The following is a 13,966-nucleotide window of genomic DNA, read 5'->3' as shown; positions in this document are numbered from 1 at the left end:
ATAAAGAGTGACATTCCCTGCCCACAACAAGCCCAGTATGGCTCAGTGGAAAGAGCACAGGCTTGGGTGTCAGAGGTCATGGGTTCAAATCCCCACTCAGCCAACTGTCAGCTGAGTGACTTTGGGCAAGTCACTTAACTTCTCTGGGCCTCAGTTACCTCATCTGTAAAATGGGGATTAAGACTGTGAACACCCCGTGGGACAACCTCATCACCTTGTGACCTCCCCAGCGCTTAGAACAGTGCTTTGCACATAGTAAGTGCTTAATAAATGCCATTATAAAAACAAGCTAACAGTCTAGAGAAGGGGCAACAGACATCAATACAAATAATGTTTTTCCATTTTTTATTTCATTCTGTTACTTCCAATTCTTGCTCATTTCCTTGTCAGTCTCCTGCTGTTTATGTGTAGTGTGTGTGTGTGTGTTGGGTATGCAGGCTCACAGCATTTCTACCAGTAAGAGGAGAAGGTCTACAAAGAAATATGAATTGATAGCCAGCTCTCTAGAAATACAAATGAGGGGGAAATGACCTAAATTCAAATCCAACAATGGGTGGGGAAAACCAATTTTAGGTTTAATGGTGAATAATTTTCTTATTTCATTTTTTCGCAAGGTGCATCACAAGCTAATGGATGATTCTCAAATGGAAACAGAAATGCAGGAGTCAGTCTGTTTATCGGTTATTCATAACATACAGACATTAAAATCGTGAGTGTCATCTTAATGTTCCCCAAGAATCTCTACCTCAGAGAATGAAAAGACAAAATAATATTTCCTGGGATAGTGATAATGACCCGGAGAGGGATGGAATTAACCATGTGGTTCCTCAAGGAGTAGGTGCTGCTATTCCACCAAAGGCAATAATTATAACTTTAATTTCTGAATTTGCTATTTATCAGAAGTGTTTATTGAGCTCTACTGTGTGCAGAGCATTGTACAAAGTGCTTGTGAGAGTGCAATAAAATAGAGTAGGTAGACACAATCCCTTCCTTTATGGAGCTTTTAGCCAAGCAGTAGAAGCTTTTTAAAAAAAAATGGTAAACGTTAAGTGCTTATTATGTGGTAAGCACTGTACTAAGCACTGGGGTAGATACAACACTGGGGTTGAACAAAGTCCATGTCCCAAATGGGGCTCACAGTTTAAATCCCCATTTTACAATAAGGTAACTGAGGCACAGTGAAGTGACTTGCTCAAGGCCAAATGCCAGACAAGTGGCAGAGCTGGGATTAGAACCCAGAACCCAGAATCAGGCCATCTGACTCTCAAGCCCTTGATTTAACCACTAGCCCACAATTATTTCAATCAACAGTCACTCACCACAAGATAAACATAATTCCTGACACAAATACAAAACAATTTCCATCAAATTATTAATATTGCTATTAATAATAATAATAATAAAATAGCTGTATTTTTTAAGAGTTTACTATGTGCCAGACACTGTACTAAGCACTGGATGCAAGCAAATTGGTTTGGACACCATTCCTGTCCCATGTAGGGCTCACAATCTTAATCCCCATTTTACAAACGAGGTAACTGAAGAACAGAGAAGTATAGTGATTTTTCCGAAGGTCTCATGGCAGATAAGTGGTGGACCTGGGATTAGAACCCAGGTCCTTCTGACTTCCAGGACCGCACTCTATCCACTAGGCCACTGTTGCTTTAAGTGGTGCATTTAGGGGTGACGATCTGGATCCCTCTGCACCCCAGCCCAGGAGGGCAGGGAAGCATGGAAGGCTCTGAAGCTGAAATGGCCATGGCAAAATGAGAATTTACCAATCAATCAAAGCTATTTCTTGTGTAACAGAAACTCCTCACCATTGGCTGTAAAGCAATCAATTCCCTTGTCCCCTCCTTCCTCACCGCGCTCCTCTCCTACTCCAACCCAGCCCACACCTTTCACTCCTCAAATGCCAACCTTCTCACTGGGCCTCCATCTTACCTGTCTCACTGCTGACCCCTGGCCCATATCCTACCTCAGGTCTGGAACGCCCTCCCTCCTCAAATCCACCAGACAATGACTCTCCCCACCTTCAAAGCCTTATTGAAGGCACATTCATTCATTCATTCAATCGTATTTATTGAGCGCTTACTGTGTGCAGAGCACTGTACTAAGCACTTGGGAAGTACAAGTTGGCAACATATAGAGACGGTCCCTACCCAACAGCGGGCTCACAGTCTAGAAGGGGGAGACAGACAACAAAACAAAACATATTAACAAAATAAAATAAATAGAATAAATATGTAATAGAATAAATCTCCTCCAAGAGGCCTTCCCTGACTAAGCCCCCCTTACCTCTTCTTCCTCTCCCTCTGCGTCTCCCTGACCTGCTCCCTTTATTCATCTCCCCTCCCAGGCCCACAGCACCCATGTCTAGATCCATAATTTATTGATTTCTATTAATCTCTTTCTCCCCCTCTAGACTGTAAGTTCATTGTGAGGAGCAGCGTGGCTTAGTGGGAAGAGCCCAGGCTTGGGAGTCAGAGATCGTGGCCAGTTCTGCCACTTGTCAGCTTGTGACTTTGGGCAAATCACTTAACTTCTCTGTGCTCAGTTCCCTCATCTGTAAAATGGGGATTAAGACTGTGAGCCCCACGTGGAACAACCTGATGAACTTGTATCTACCCTAGCGCTTAGAACAGTGCTTGGCACATAATAAGTGCTTAACAAATACCATCATCATCATTATTATTATAATGATGATTGTTATTATTGTGGACAGAGACTGTGTCCCTTTATTGTTCTATTGTACTCTCCCAAGCACTTAGTACAGTGTTCTGCACACAGTAAGCACTCAACAATTAAGCTTGAATGAATGAAAGAACTAAGTGGTTGAGAGAGTGCAGATGAAGTCTGCGGCCTCTAGTGTTTCACGATCTGCCATTTGGGTCTGTTCCTTGAAGTTCACTTGCCCTTCTACCTGATTATATTTGCTGACATTCCCTTCTTTTTATTTCAAGTGGCCTTACCTGCCACTCCTTATTTAAACAGATCATTTTTTTTCTTATGGACAAAGAGTATTATTTCAGCTAGGGAATTCAGGGGATAATTTTTCAGAAGAATTTGCAACCGCAATCTACCTTGACCCCTAATCATCCCAGCCCTAAAATCATTCCAGGAAACTGGATGGAAAAGAGATGCCCCAAGAAGCAAACACATACCTGCAGAATGCCTACAAACTTTTAAAGCAATATGATGATCGGTCCCTGACTTCAGTCGGAGGTGAAAGGTAAGCGTGTTTTGTTTTATTTTTCAAAATATCATGATTTTGACCTTTAAATTGTTGGTTAATTTGGGGAAGGATAATAAGATGCTAATTGTACTCTAAAATGGAAATTTTTGTCTTAAAGCACTAGATTTTCCTTAGTGTAAAAAAAGCATCTCATTGCCCTGAATATTTTATTATCAATGTCCTTTTCCATACATAACCTAGTGGATACAGCACGGGTCTGAGAGTCAGAAGGTCATGGGTTCTAATCCCAGCTCCACCACCTGTCTACTGTGTGACCCTGAGCAAGTCACTTCCCTTTTCTGGGCCTCAGTTACCTCATCTGTAAAATGGGAATTGATACATTGAACCCCTTGAGGGACAGACACTGACCCCAACCCGATTTTCTTAACTCTACCCCTGCACTTAGTTCAGTGCCTGTCACATAGTAGGCACTAGAAAAACATCACATTATTATTAGTATTACTACATGTGGGTGGAGAAAACAAATCAGTCTATGTTTTCTGCAGCTCTCATTTCTGTCTGAGAAAATAAGATGGAAGAGGTGGGAATAGAGGCAGGAGTTTCATCTTCCCTATTTAGGGAAAGAAAGATAATAATAATAATAATAATAATAGCATTTGCTAAGTGCTTACTATGTGCAAAGCACTGTTCTAAGCACTGGGGGGGATACCAGGTGATCAGGTTGTCCCATGGGGGGCTCACAGTCAATCCCCATTTTACAGATGAGGTAACTGAGGCACAGAGAAGTGAAGTGACTTGCCCAAGATCACACAGCTGACAATTGGTGGAGCCTGAATTTGAACTCATGACCACTGGCTCCTAAGCCCAGGCTCTTTCCACTGAGCCACACTGCTTTTCTCATCATCATGGCATAGTAGATAGAGCATGGGCTTAGGAGTCAAAAGGTCATGGGTTCTAATTCCAGCTCCGCCACTTGTCTGTTGCACAACCTTGGGCAAGTCACTTCACTTCTCTGAGGACCTCAGTTACCTCATCTGTAAAATGGTATTGAGACTGTGAGTCCCATGTGGGACAGGGACTGAGCCCAACCTGATTTGCTTCTATCCACTCCAGTGCTTAGTACAGTGCCTGGCACATAAAAAGTGCCAGGAGAAGCAGCGTGGCTCAGTGGAAAGAGCTCAGGCTTGGGAGTCAGAGGTCATGGGTTTGAATCCACCACTTGCCAGCTGTGTGACCCTGGGCGAGACACTTAACTTCTCTGTGCCTCAGTTCCCTCCACTGTAAAATGGAGATTAAGACTGTGAGCCCAATGTGGGACAGCCTGATCACCTTGTAACTCCCCCAGTGCTTAGAACAGTGCTTGGCACGTATTGTCATCATCATCATTATCATGATTATTATTAATTATACATTTATTTTATTTTAATTATTCTAATCATGATAATAACAGTAAAAGATGGTGGAGATCATCACCGACTGACTTTAACTGGTATTGACTGTCTTTTTCTTTTCTTACTGAAAATCTATAATGTATTGATTTTCCTCCCTGTTTGGATTTGGGATTCCCCTATGAATCATATTTAATATAATTGTGATATTTGTTAAGCGCTTACTATGTTCCAGGCACTGTACTAAGTGTACCATAATTGTACATGTATCCTGACTTTTGAGTCATTCAAAATGGACTGCTCATTCTGTCTCAGTACTTCAAATGTACTCAATAAAAATGGTCACAAATATACTGACTCATATTTCAAGGCACACCTTTACTAATGGACATTTTTTTCATTATTTCAGATTGCCTTTGCTCTTAGAATTGGCTCGCCTTTCTTTGACAATGAAATCCATTGAACTTTCATATGATTGTATATGTGATCTGAAAGAATTTAAAAATGATGTAAGTATGTTTAGTGTATTTGCATATTACTAAACACATATTTGTTCTATTGTTAATATTCCTATAAACATTTGTCTAAGAAAACAATGATAAATTCCCCCTCGTTGTGGGCAGGAACCATATCTATCAACTCTGTTGTACTGTACTCTCCCAAGCGTTTAGTAGTGTTCTGCTCACTGTAAGCTCTCAATAAATATGAACTGCTGATTGATTGATTAACTGAACTTCAATGACCACAAATATAAAGTACCAAGAGATTGATTTGAAACAAATAAGACTTTATTATCCTTCTACTGTTTATAAACGAACAAATGGACTTCTCCCAGGTAAAAGTATTTACGATGCTTCCTGTCATTTGAAAACTATATGATTCAAACTTTCTGAGAATTGTGAAATACAAAAGGGTGGTTCCTTATACAATATGAAAACATTATTTAGAAATGTCTGTTGTACTTAGACTGTGAGCCCCATGTGGGACAGGGATTTAGTCTGACCTAATAAACTTGTACCTGTCCCAACACTTAGAACAGTGTTGGCACATACACACTTAATAAATACTGTTAAAAAAAATCATTTCAGTAATGGTCTTGCTAACAGTCAGTCCGTCAATCATATTTATTGAGTGCTTACTGTGCAAAGTACTGTACTAAGCACTTGGGAGAGTACAATACAACAATAAACAGACATATTCCATACCCATAATGAGTTTACAGTCTAGAGGACACAGGCCTGGGAGCCTGAAGGCTGGAGTCTCATCCCAGCTCTGCCACTTATCTGCTTTGTGACCTTGGACAAGTCACTTACCCTCTCTGTATCTCAGTTACCTCATCTATGAAATGGGGATTACTCCCTCCTCCCTTCCTCTTATACGCTGAGTCCAATGTGGGACAGGGACTGTGTCCTTCCTGATTAACTTTTATCTACCCTGGAGCTTAGAACATTGCTTGACAAGTAGTAAGTGTTTAACAAATACCATTATTATTATTTTTATTTGTTCATTCAATCATATTTATTGAGCGCTTACTGTTGCAAAGCTCTGTACCAAGCATTAGGGAGAGTAGAATACACACATACACAAAAAAAAACCAGACACATTCCCTGCCCACAGTGAATTATTATTATTATTATCATTAATTACCGAATGATAAAAAGTGTAGGAAAATATTCTAGCTCTATTTTTCTTTAATTTCACTACTTTCTCACCCCACTTTCCTCCATTTTTTGTGAAATGTGAGCAGAGAATGCTCCTGTGAATCCATTAGTGGCCATGACAACAAGTGTATTGACACTATTAGAGGCATTCAGACAGGGAGAAGGGAGATGGGTTGATAATGTGAAGTTTAAGGGTGGCAAAGGAACATGGTTTCTATATGGGGAGAGTTGGCCATGAGGAAAAGCAGAGAGAAAGGAGAGGGAGAGCTTGAAAAAAGCATGAGAGGAGGTCAGGAGCAAGGACTTTTTAAGAAATGAGGGAAAATGGGTTCCTTGGGACAGTTAGAAAGATGAGTGTTCAAAGATAGGTGGTGTATCTCCTCTTCGGAGATTGTTACCAATAATGATAACAAGAAATAATGATAATAAGAACTGTGGTATTGTTTAAGCGCTTTCTACAAGCCAAGCATTGTACTAAGTGCCGGAATAGATACAAGGTTATTGGGTCAGACCCAGTTCCTCCAAACAGATGTGCTTCTATCCACCCCAGCACTTCATGCAGTGGCTGGCACATTGTAAGCACGTAACAAATACCGTAATTGTTTCTATAATTATTATGAGGCACATTCCCTGCCCACAAGGAGCATTACAAATAGTAGAATCAAATAATCAATCATGGACTATGTCCTAAGCACTTGGAAGAGGGCAAAACAATCTCACAGAACTTCTGTCAATACATGCAATTTATTCATTTCTATTATTATTATTATAATAATGGTGTTTGTTAAGCACTTACTATGTACCCAGCACTGTTCTAAGCACTGGGGTAGATAAAAGGTAATCAGGTTGTCCCACATGGGGTTCACAACCCCATTTTACAGATGAGGTAACTGAGGCACAGAGAAGTTAAGTAACTTGCCCAAAGCCACCCAGCAGATAAGTGGCAGAGCCAGAATTAGAACCCATGACCTCTGGCTTCCAAGCCCATGCTCCTTCCACTGGGCCATGCTGCTTCTCTATGAGTGATGTATGTAAGGTGCAATCTCAACACAAAGATGCCCTGTCTCCCTGTCTGCCTCCCAGAGCTTAGTGTTCACAAATGCTAGCCATCAAGCAGTCAGTCCAAGAGTAGTATTTACTAAACACTTAATGTGTGCAGAGCACTTTACTAAGCACTTGGGAAAGTACACCACAAAAGTGTTGGTAGACACGTTCCCTGTCCACAGCGAGCTTACAGTCTGAAGGGGAGACAGACGCTAATAGAAACGAATGATTTGTAATAGGTGATTTCTAATATATAATTTCTATCATGCTAAATTATATCAAAGTGCTAGTAGCAAATGTTCCTCTCTTTCTCTGGCTGTAGGATCAAATACCAGTTGAGGCATTAAGATACTGATGGAGTCCAGAGAACTTTTTTTGACAATCAATTTAATCATGTTTAATCAATCAATCAATCAATCGTATTGATTGAGCGCTTACTATGTGCAGAGCACTGTACTAAGCGCTTGGGAAGTACAAATTGGCATCACATAGAGACAGTCCCTACCCAACAGTGGGCTCACAGTCTAAAAGTGTTTATTGAGCACTTAAACTGTGTACCCAGCTCTGTAGTGAGCGCTTGGAAGAGTGCAATGGAACAGAGTTGGTAGAAACATTCCCTGCCCACAATGAGCTTTCAGTCTATTTTGGGAGGTGGGGGGCGACAGATATTAATAATAATAAGAAGAAGAAAAAGAATGATAGTACTTGTTAAGCGCTTACTATGTCCCAAGCACTGTTCTAAGCAGTGGGGTAGATACAAGAAGCAGCATGGCTCAATGGAAAGAGCACAGGCTTTGGAGTCAGAGGTTATGGGTTCAAATCCAGGCTCCACCAATTGTCAGCTGTGTGACTTTGGGCAAGTCACTTAACATCTCTGTGCCTCAGTTACCTCGTTTGTAAGATGGGGATTAAAAACTGTGAGCCCCCCGAGGGAAAATCTGATCACCTTGTAACCTCCCCAGTGCTTAGAACAGTGCTTTGCACATAGTAAGTGCTTAATAAATGCCATCATCATTATTATCATTATTATTATACAAGGAAATCAGGTTGTCCCACATGGGGCTCACAGTCTTAATCCCCATTTTACAGATGAGGTAACTGAGGCACAGAGAAGAGAAGTGACTTGCCCAAAGTCACACAGCTGACAAGTGGTGGAGCCAGGATCAGAGTCATTGTTTTTCAGATTTGAGGAGGGAGAGCTTTCCAGGCCAGAGGCAGAACGTGGGCCAGGGATCCTCGGCGAGATAGACGAGGTGGAGGTACAGTGAGAAGGTTAGCACTCAAGGAGCAAAGTGTGCGGGCTGGATTGTAGTTGAACAGTAGTGAGGTGAGATAGGAGGGGACAAGCTGATCAACTGCTTTAAAGCCGATGGAGAGGAGTTTTTGTTTGATGACGAGGTGGATGGACAACCACTGGAGTTTATATTAGACTATAAGCTCGTTGTGGGCAGGAAATGTGTCTGTTTATTGTATTATACTCTCCCAAGCACTTAGTACAGTGCCCTTCACAAAGTAAGCACTCAATAAATATGATTGAATGAATGAATGAATAAATTACAGATAGGTACATAAGTGCAGTGGGAGGGAGGGAGGAATGAATAAAGGGTTGCAAGACAAAGACAAACCACCCTTAGATTTGTCTCTGGCAGACAGAATGTCCGTAGTGTTTCCGAGTGGCACTGAGTTCAATCAAATTCTCCCTCTACTTGAAAAATGGTGTGTATAATTTAGACTTTTCATGATGCTCTATTGAAAAAGGGTCTTGAAGAAATTAGCACGTGGAAATAACATCAAAGATAATAATAATAATAATAATAACAATAACAATAATAATAATAATAATAATAATGGTACTTGTTAAGTGCTTACTATGTGCCAAGCACTGTTCTAAACACTGGAGCAGATGCAAGGTAATCAGGTTGTCCCATGTAGGGCTCACAGTCTTCTTCCCCATTTTACAGATAAGGTAACTGAAGCACAGAGAAGTGAAGTGATTTGCCCAAGGTCTCTCAGCAGACGAGTGGCAGAGCCTGAATTAGAACCCACGTCCTCTGACTCCTGAGCCCGGGCTCTTGCCACTAAGTCACACTGCTTCTCTAATAGTTATTTTCATTTGAGAACTCTATGTCGAATGACATCTCATTTTGTTTTTTAGGATCCTGGAAGACAAATTGAAATCGAATGCCTGGAATATGAGTTTCAAGTTTTGAAACTGGGTAATAAAATTAAAACATATGCCCGGAGTGCTGTTGAGGTAAATTTTAAAATAAAAGTAAAGGTCAAAAGGAAACCAAGAATACAGAGAATGAAAGCTCCTTGTGGGCAGGGAATGTGTCTGCCACCTCTTTTTGTTTTATGGTATTTCATAAGCACTTACTATGTACCAAGCACTGTTTAAGCTTTGGGATAGATGCAAGTCAATCAGACACAGTCCCTGTCCTTCATAATAATAATGATGATGATGGTATTTGTTAAGCACTTAGTATGTGCCAAGCACTGCTCTAAGCGCTGGAGTAGATACAAGGTGATCAGGTTGTCCCACATGCGGCACTCAGTCTTCATCTCAATTTTACAGATGAGGTACCTGGGGCACAGAGAAGTTAAATGGCTTGCCCAAGGTCACACAGCAGACAAGTGCCAGAGCTAATATTAGAACCCATGACCTCTGACTCCCAAGCATGTGCTTTTACCGCTAAGCCATGCTGGGACTCACAATCTAAATCAGAGGAAGAACAGGGATTGAATCCCCATTTTGCAGTTAAGGAAAATGAGGCACAGAGAAATTATGTGACTTGCCCAATATCATACAGCAGGTAAATGGCAGAGCCAAGATTAGAATCAATCAATCAATCATATTTATTGAGCACTTACTGTGTGCAGAGCACTGTACTAAGTGCTTGGGAAGTACAAGTTGGCAACATAAAGAGACGGTCCCTACCCAACAGTGGGCTCAGTCTCCCAGACCCATGCTTTATCGACTAAACCATGCAGCTTCCCCAGTATATGCGGTTATATGACACTCTGCCAAGTGCTTAGTACAGTTTTCTGTACATAGTGAGCACTTGGTAAATTCCATTGACTGATTGGTTCTGGCATCGGTGAGAAGCAGCATGGCTTGGTAGTTATAGCCTGGGCCTGGAAGTCAGAAGGTCATGGGTTCTAATCCTGGCTCTGCCACTTATCTGCTGTGTAGCCTTGGGCAAGTCACTTCACTTCTCTATGCCTCAGTTACCGCATCTGTAAAATGGGGATTGAAATTGTGAGCCCCATGTGGGACAGGGAATATGGCAGCTCGGTTATAGGGTTATATTGTACTCTCCCAAGTGCATAGTACAATACTTTGCACACAGTAAACGCTCAATAAATACGATTGTCGGATTGATTGCTATCTGGTAAGAATTTACTATGTGCCAAGTGGTGCACTAAGCACTCGGGTAAATATAACGTAACCAGACAAGACACAGTCCGATTTCCACGTGGGGCTCGTGATCTAAGAGGGATTGAGAAGCAGTGTGGCATAATGGATAGAGTCAGTCAGTCAAATCATATTTATTGAGTGCTTACCATCAATCAATCAATCAATCAATCATATTTATTGAGCGCTTACTATGTGCAGAGCACTGTACTAAGCGCTTGGGAAGTACAAATTGGCAACACATAGAGACAGTCCCTACCCAACAGTGGGCTCACAGTCTAAAAGACTGTGCAGAGCACTGCACTAAGTGCTTGGGAGAGTACAATAGAACAATATAATAGACACATTCCCTCTCCACAATGAGCTTACAGTCTAGAGGGGAAGACAGACAATAATATAAATAAATAAAATGACAGATATGGACATAATTGCCGTGGGGCTGGAGGGGGGATGAATAAAGATAATATATGTTGCCAACTTATACTTCCCAAGTGCTTAGTACAGTGCTCTGCACACAGTAAGCGCTCAATAAATACAATTGAATGAATGAATGAATAAAGGAAGCAAGTCAGGGTGACACAGAAGGGAGTGGGAGAAGAGGAAAGGAGGGCTTAGTCAGGGAAGACCTCTTGGAAGAGATGTGCATTCAATAAGGCTTTGAATGTGGAAACAGTAATTAACTGTCAGATGTGAAGAGGCCAGAAACAGGGCGTGGGCAAGAGGTCAGCGGCGAGATAGACGAGATGGAGGCACAGTGTGACGGTTAGCACTAGAGGAGCGAAGTGTGTGGGCCGGGTTGTAACGAGGTGAGATAGGAAGGGGTAAGGTGACCGACTGCTTTGAAGCCATTGGTGAGGAGTTTGGGCATTACTACAATCATCATCAGAGAAGCAGTGTGGCTCAGTGGACAGAGCACAGGCTTGGGAGTCAGAGGTCATGGGTTCGAATCATGGCTCCACCACTTGTCAGCTGTGTGACCTTGGGCAAGTCACTTAACTTCTCTGGGACTCAGTTCCCTCATCTGTAAAATGGGGACTAAGACTGTGAGCCCCATGTGGGACAACCTTGATCACCTTGTATCCCCCCTAGCGCTTAGAACAGTGCTTAGCACATAGTAAGCGCTTAACAAATACCACCATTATTATTATTATTATTATCATTGTTATTTAAGAGCAATAATTTGGGATCTCATGACTTGAGAAAGGATTTCTACATCCATATGGGGTCGAACTTTGCTTCTTCCAGACCCAGTTGAATGTGATAAAGAGTCTGGATGTAGTCCTGCTGCGGGCCATCCGAATGGGAGATCCCAACCTCATCCAAGTGGTGTGTGCCACTCAGTGGAATCTCTGCCTGCCACTGTTACAGCACAATTTGCGTTGCAATTTGCGCAAGTCGCTAATGAACATCGCCGAGATCCTTGAAAAGATCGACAGGTGAGTTGTCCTCCTCTCATTTTTGTGAGTTTGTTTGCTTTGAAATATATATTACATATTATTATATATATTCAATGATATAGAATGAGAAGCAGCGTGGCATAGTGGATCGAGCAGAAGGGAGTCAGATGACGTGCCACATGTCTGCTGTGTGACCTTGGGCAGGTCACTTCACTTCTTTGGTTCTCAGTTACGTCATCTGTAAAATGGGGGTTAAGAGTGTGATCCCCATGTGGGAAAGGGACTGTGTCCAATTTAATTAACTTGTATCTACTCCAGTGTTTAGAGCAGTGCTTAACACATAGTAAGTGCTTAACAAGTACCATGATTATTGTTATTGTTATTATTATTATTATTATTATTCAAGGAACTTAAGCTGCTTTAGCAATATCTAAAACAATTATCCAGCCAGCCCCTCAAAATCTTTTGAAACATACTGGACTTCATTGCCTTCACCTGACTCAGTCAGTTAAATTTACTGAAGGTATACTGTGAACAGGACACTGTACTGACCACTAAGGAGACTATTCCCTGGCCACTGACAAATTTATGTCCTTAAATCCCCAATCAGAGGCAAAAATATAATAATAATGATTGTGATATTTGTTAAGCACTTACTATATGTCAGGCACTATTCTAAATGCTGGGGTAGATACAAGATAATCAGGTTGGACACAATCCCTGTCCCACATAGGGCTCACAGTCTTAATCTTAATCTTTGAGAAGCAGCATGGTTTAGAGGAAATAGCCCGGGCTTGGGAGTCAGAGGCCGTGGGTTCTAATCCCAGCTCTGCCATTTGTCTGCTGTGTGACCTTGGGCAAGTCAGTTAACTTCTCTGTACCTCAGTTCCTTTATCTGTAAAATGGGGATTAAAGACTGTGAGCCCCACGGAGACAACCTGATTGCCTTGTATCTACCCCAGTGCTTAGAACGTTACTTGGCCCATACTGAATGCTTAACAAATACCATCATTATTATTAATATTATTATTATTAATCCCCATTTTACAGATGAGGGAACTGAGGCACAGAGAAGTAAAGTGGCTCGTCCAAGGTCACACAGCAGACTAGAACCCAGGTCCTTCTGACTCTCAGGCCCAGGCTCTATCCACTAGGCCATGCTGCTTCTGTACAGTCAGCTCCTGAATGGCAGATAGACAAACAGTTTGGCCTAGTGGATAGTGCACAGGCCTGGGAGTCAGATGACCTGGGTTCTAATCATTCATTCATTCATTCAATCACATTTATTGAGCAGTTACTGTGTGCAGAGTGCTTGGGATGTACAAATCGGCAACATATAGAGATGGTCCCTACCCAACAGTGGGCTCACAGTCTAGAATCCTGGCTCCACCACTTGTCTGCTGTGTGATCCTGGGCAGGTCACTTGACTTCTCTGTGCCTCAGTTTCCTCATCTGTAAAATGGGGATTAATCTTACTCCATCCTATCTTGACTCTGAAGCAACATTGCCTAATGGATAGAGCCCAGGCCTGGGAATCTGGAGGACCTAGGTTCTAGTTCTGGCTCCACCACTTGCTGCTGTGTGACCTTGGGCAAGTCACTTCACTTCTCTGGGCCTCAGTTACCTCATCCGTAAAATAGACATTAAGACTGTGAGTCCAATTTGGGATATGGACTGTGTCCTACTTGATTATCTTGTATCTATCCCAGAATTTAGAACAGTGCCTGACACACAGTAAGTGCTTAATACCATAAGCAAAAAGACCGTGAGCCCCATATGGGACAGGGACTGTGTCCAAACTGATAACCTTGCATTGACCCCATGGCTTAGAACTTAGGACATAATGAACACTTAACAAATATCAT

General features: G+C 41.9%; 1 protein-coding gene across 1 annotated transcript in view; it reads left to right on the top strand.

Annotated features, from left to right (window-relative positions):
- Positions 1–13,966, top strand: part of CFAP46 (cilia and flagella associated protein 46) — a 203,464-nt gene that overhangs the window by 24,852 nt on the left and 164,646 nt on the right. The window contains exons 7-11 of the mRNA XM_038743855.1: positions 615–709; positions 3,122–3,232; positions 4,994–5,093; positions 9,445–9,543; positions 11,950–12,140. Coding sequence (XP_038599783.1) covers positions 615–709; positions 3,122–3,232; positions 4,994–5,093; positions 9,445–9,543; positions 11,950–12,140 — 596 coding nt within the window. The remainder of the gene's footprint in view (positions 1–614; positions 710–3,121; positions 3,233–4,993; positions 5,094–9,444; positions 9,544–11,949; positions 12,141–13,966) is intronic.

Source organism: Tachyglossus aculeatus, chromosome 3, assembly GCF_015852505.1.
Source record: "Tachyglossus aculeatus isolate mTacAcu1 chromosome 3, mTacAcu1.pri, whole genome shotgun sequence".
In the NCBI taxonomy this organism is placed as follows: Eukaryota; Metazoa; Chordata; class Mammalia; order Monotremata; family Tachyglossidae; genus Tachyglossus; species Tachyglossus aculeatus.
This window is presented reverse-complemented; position numbering and strand designations above follow the sequence as displayed.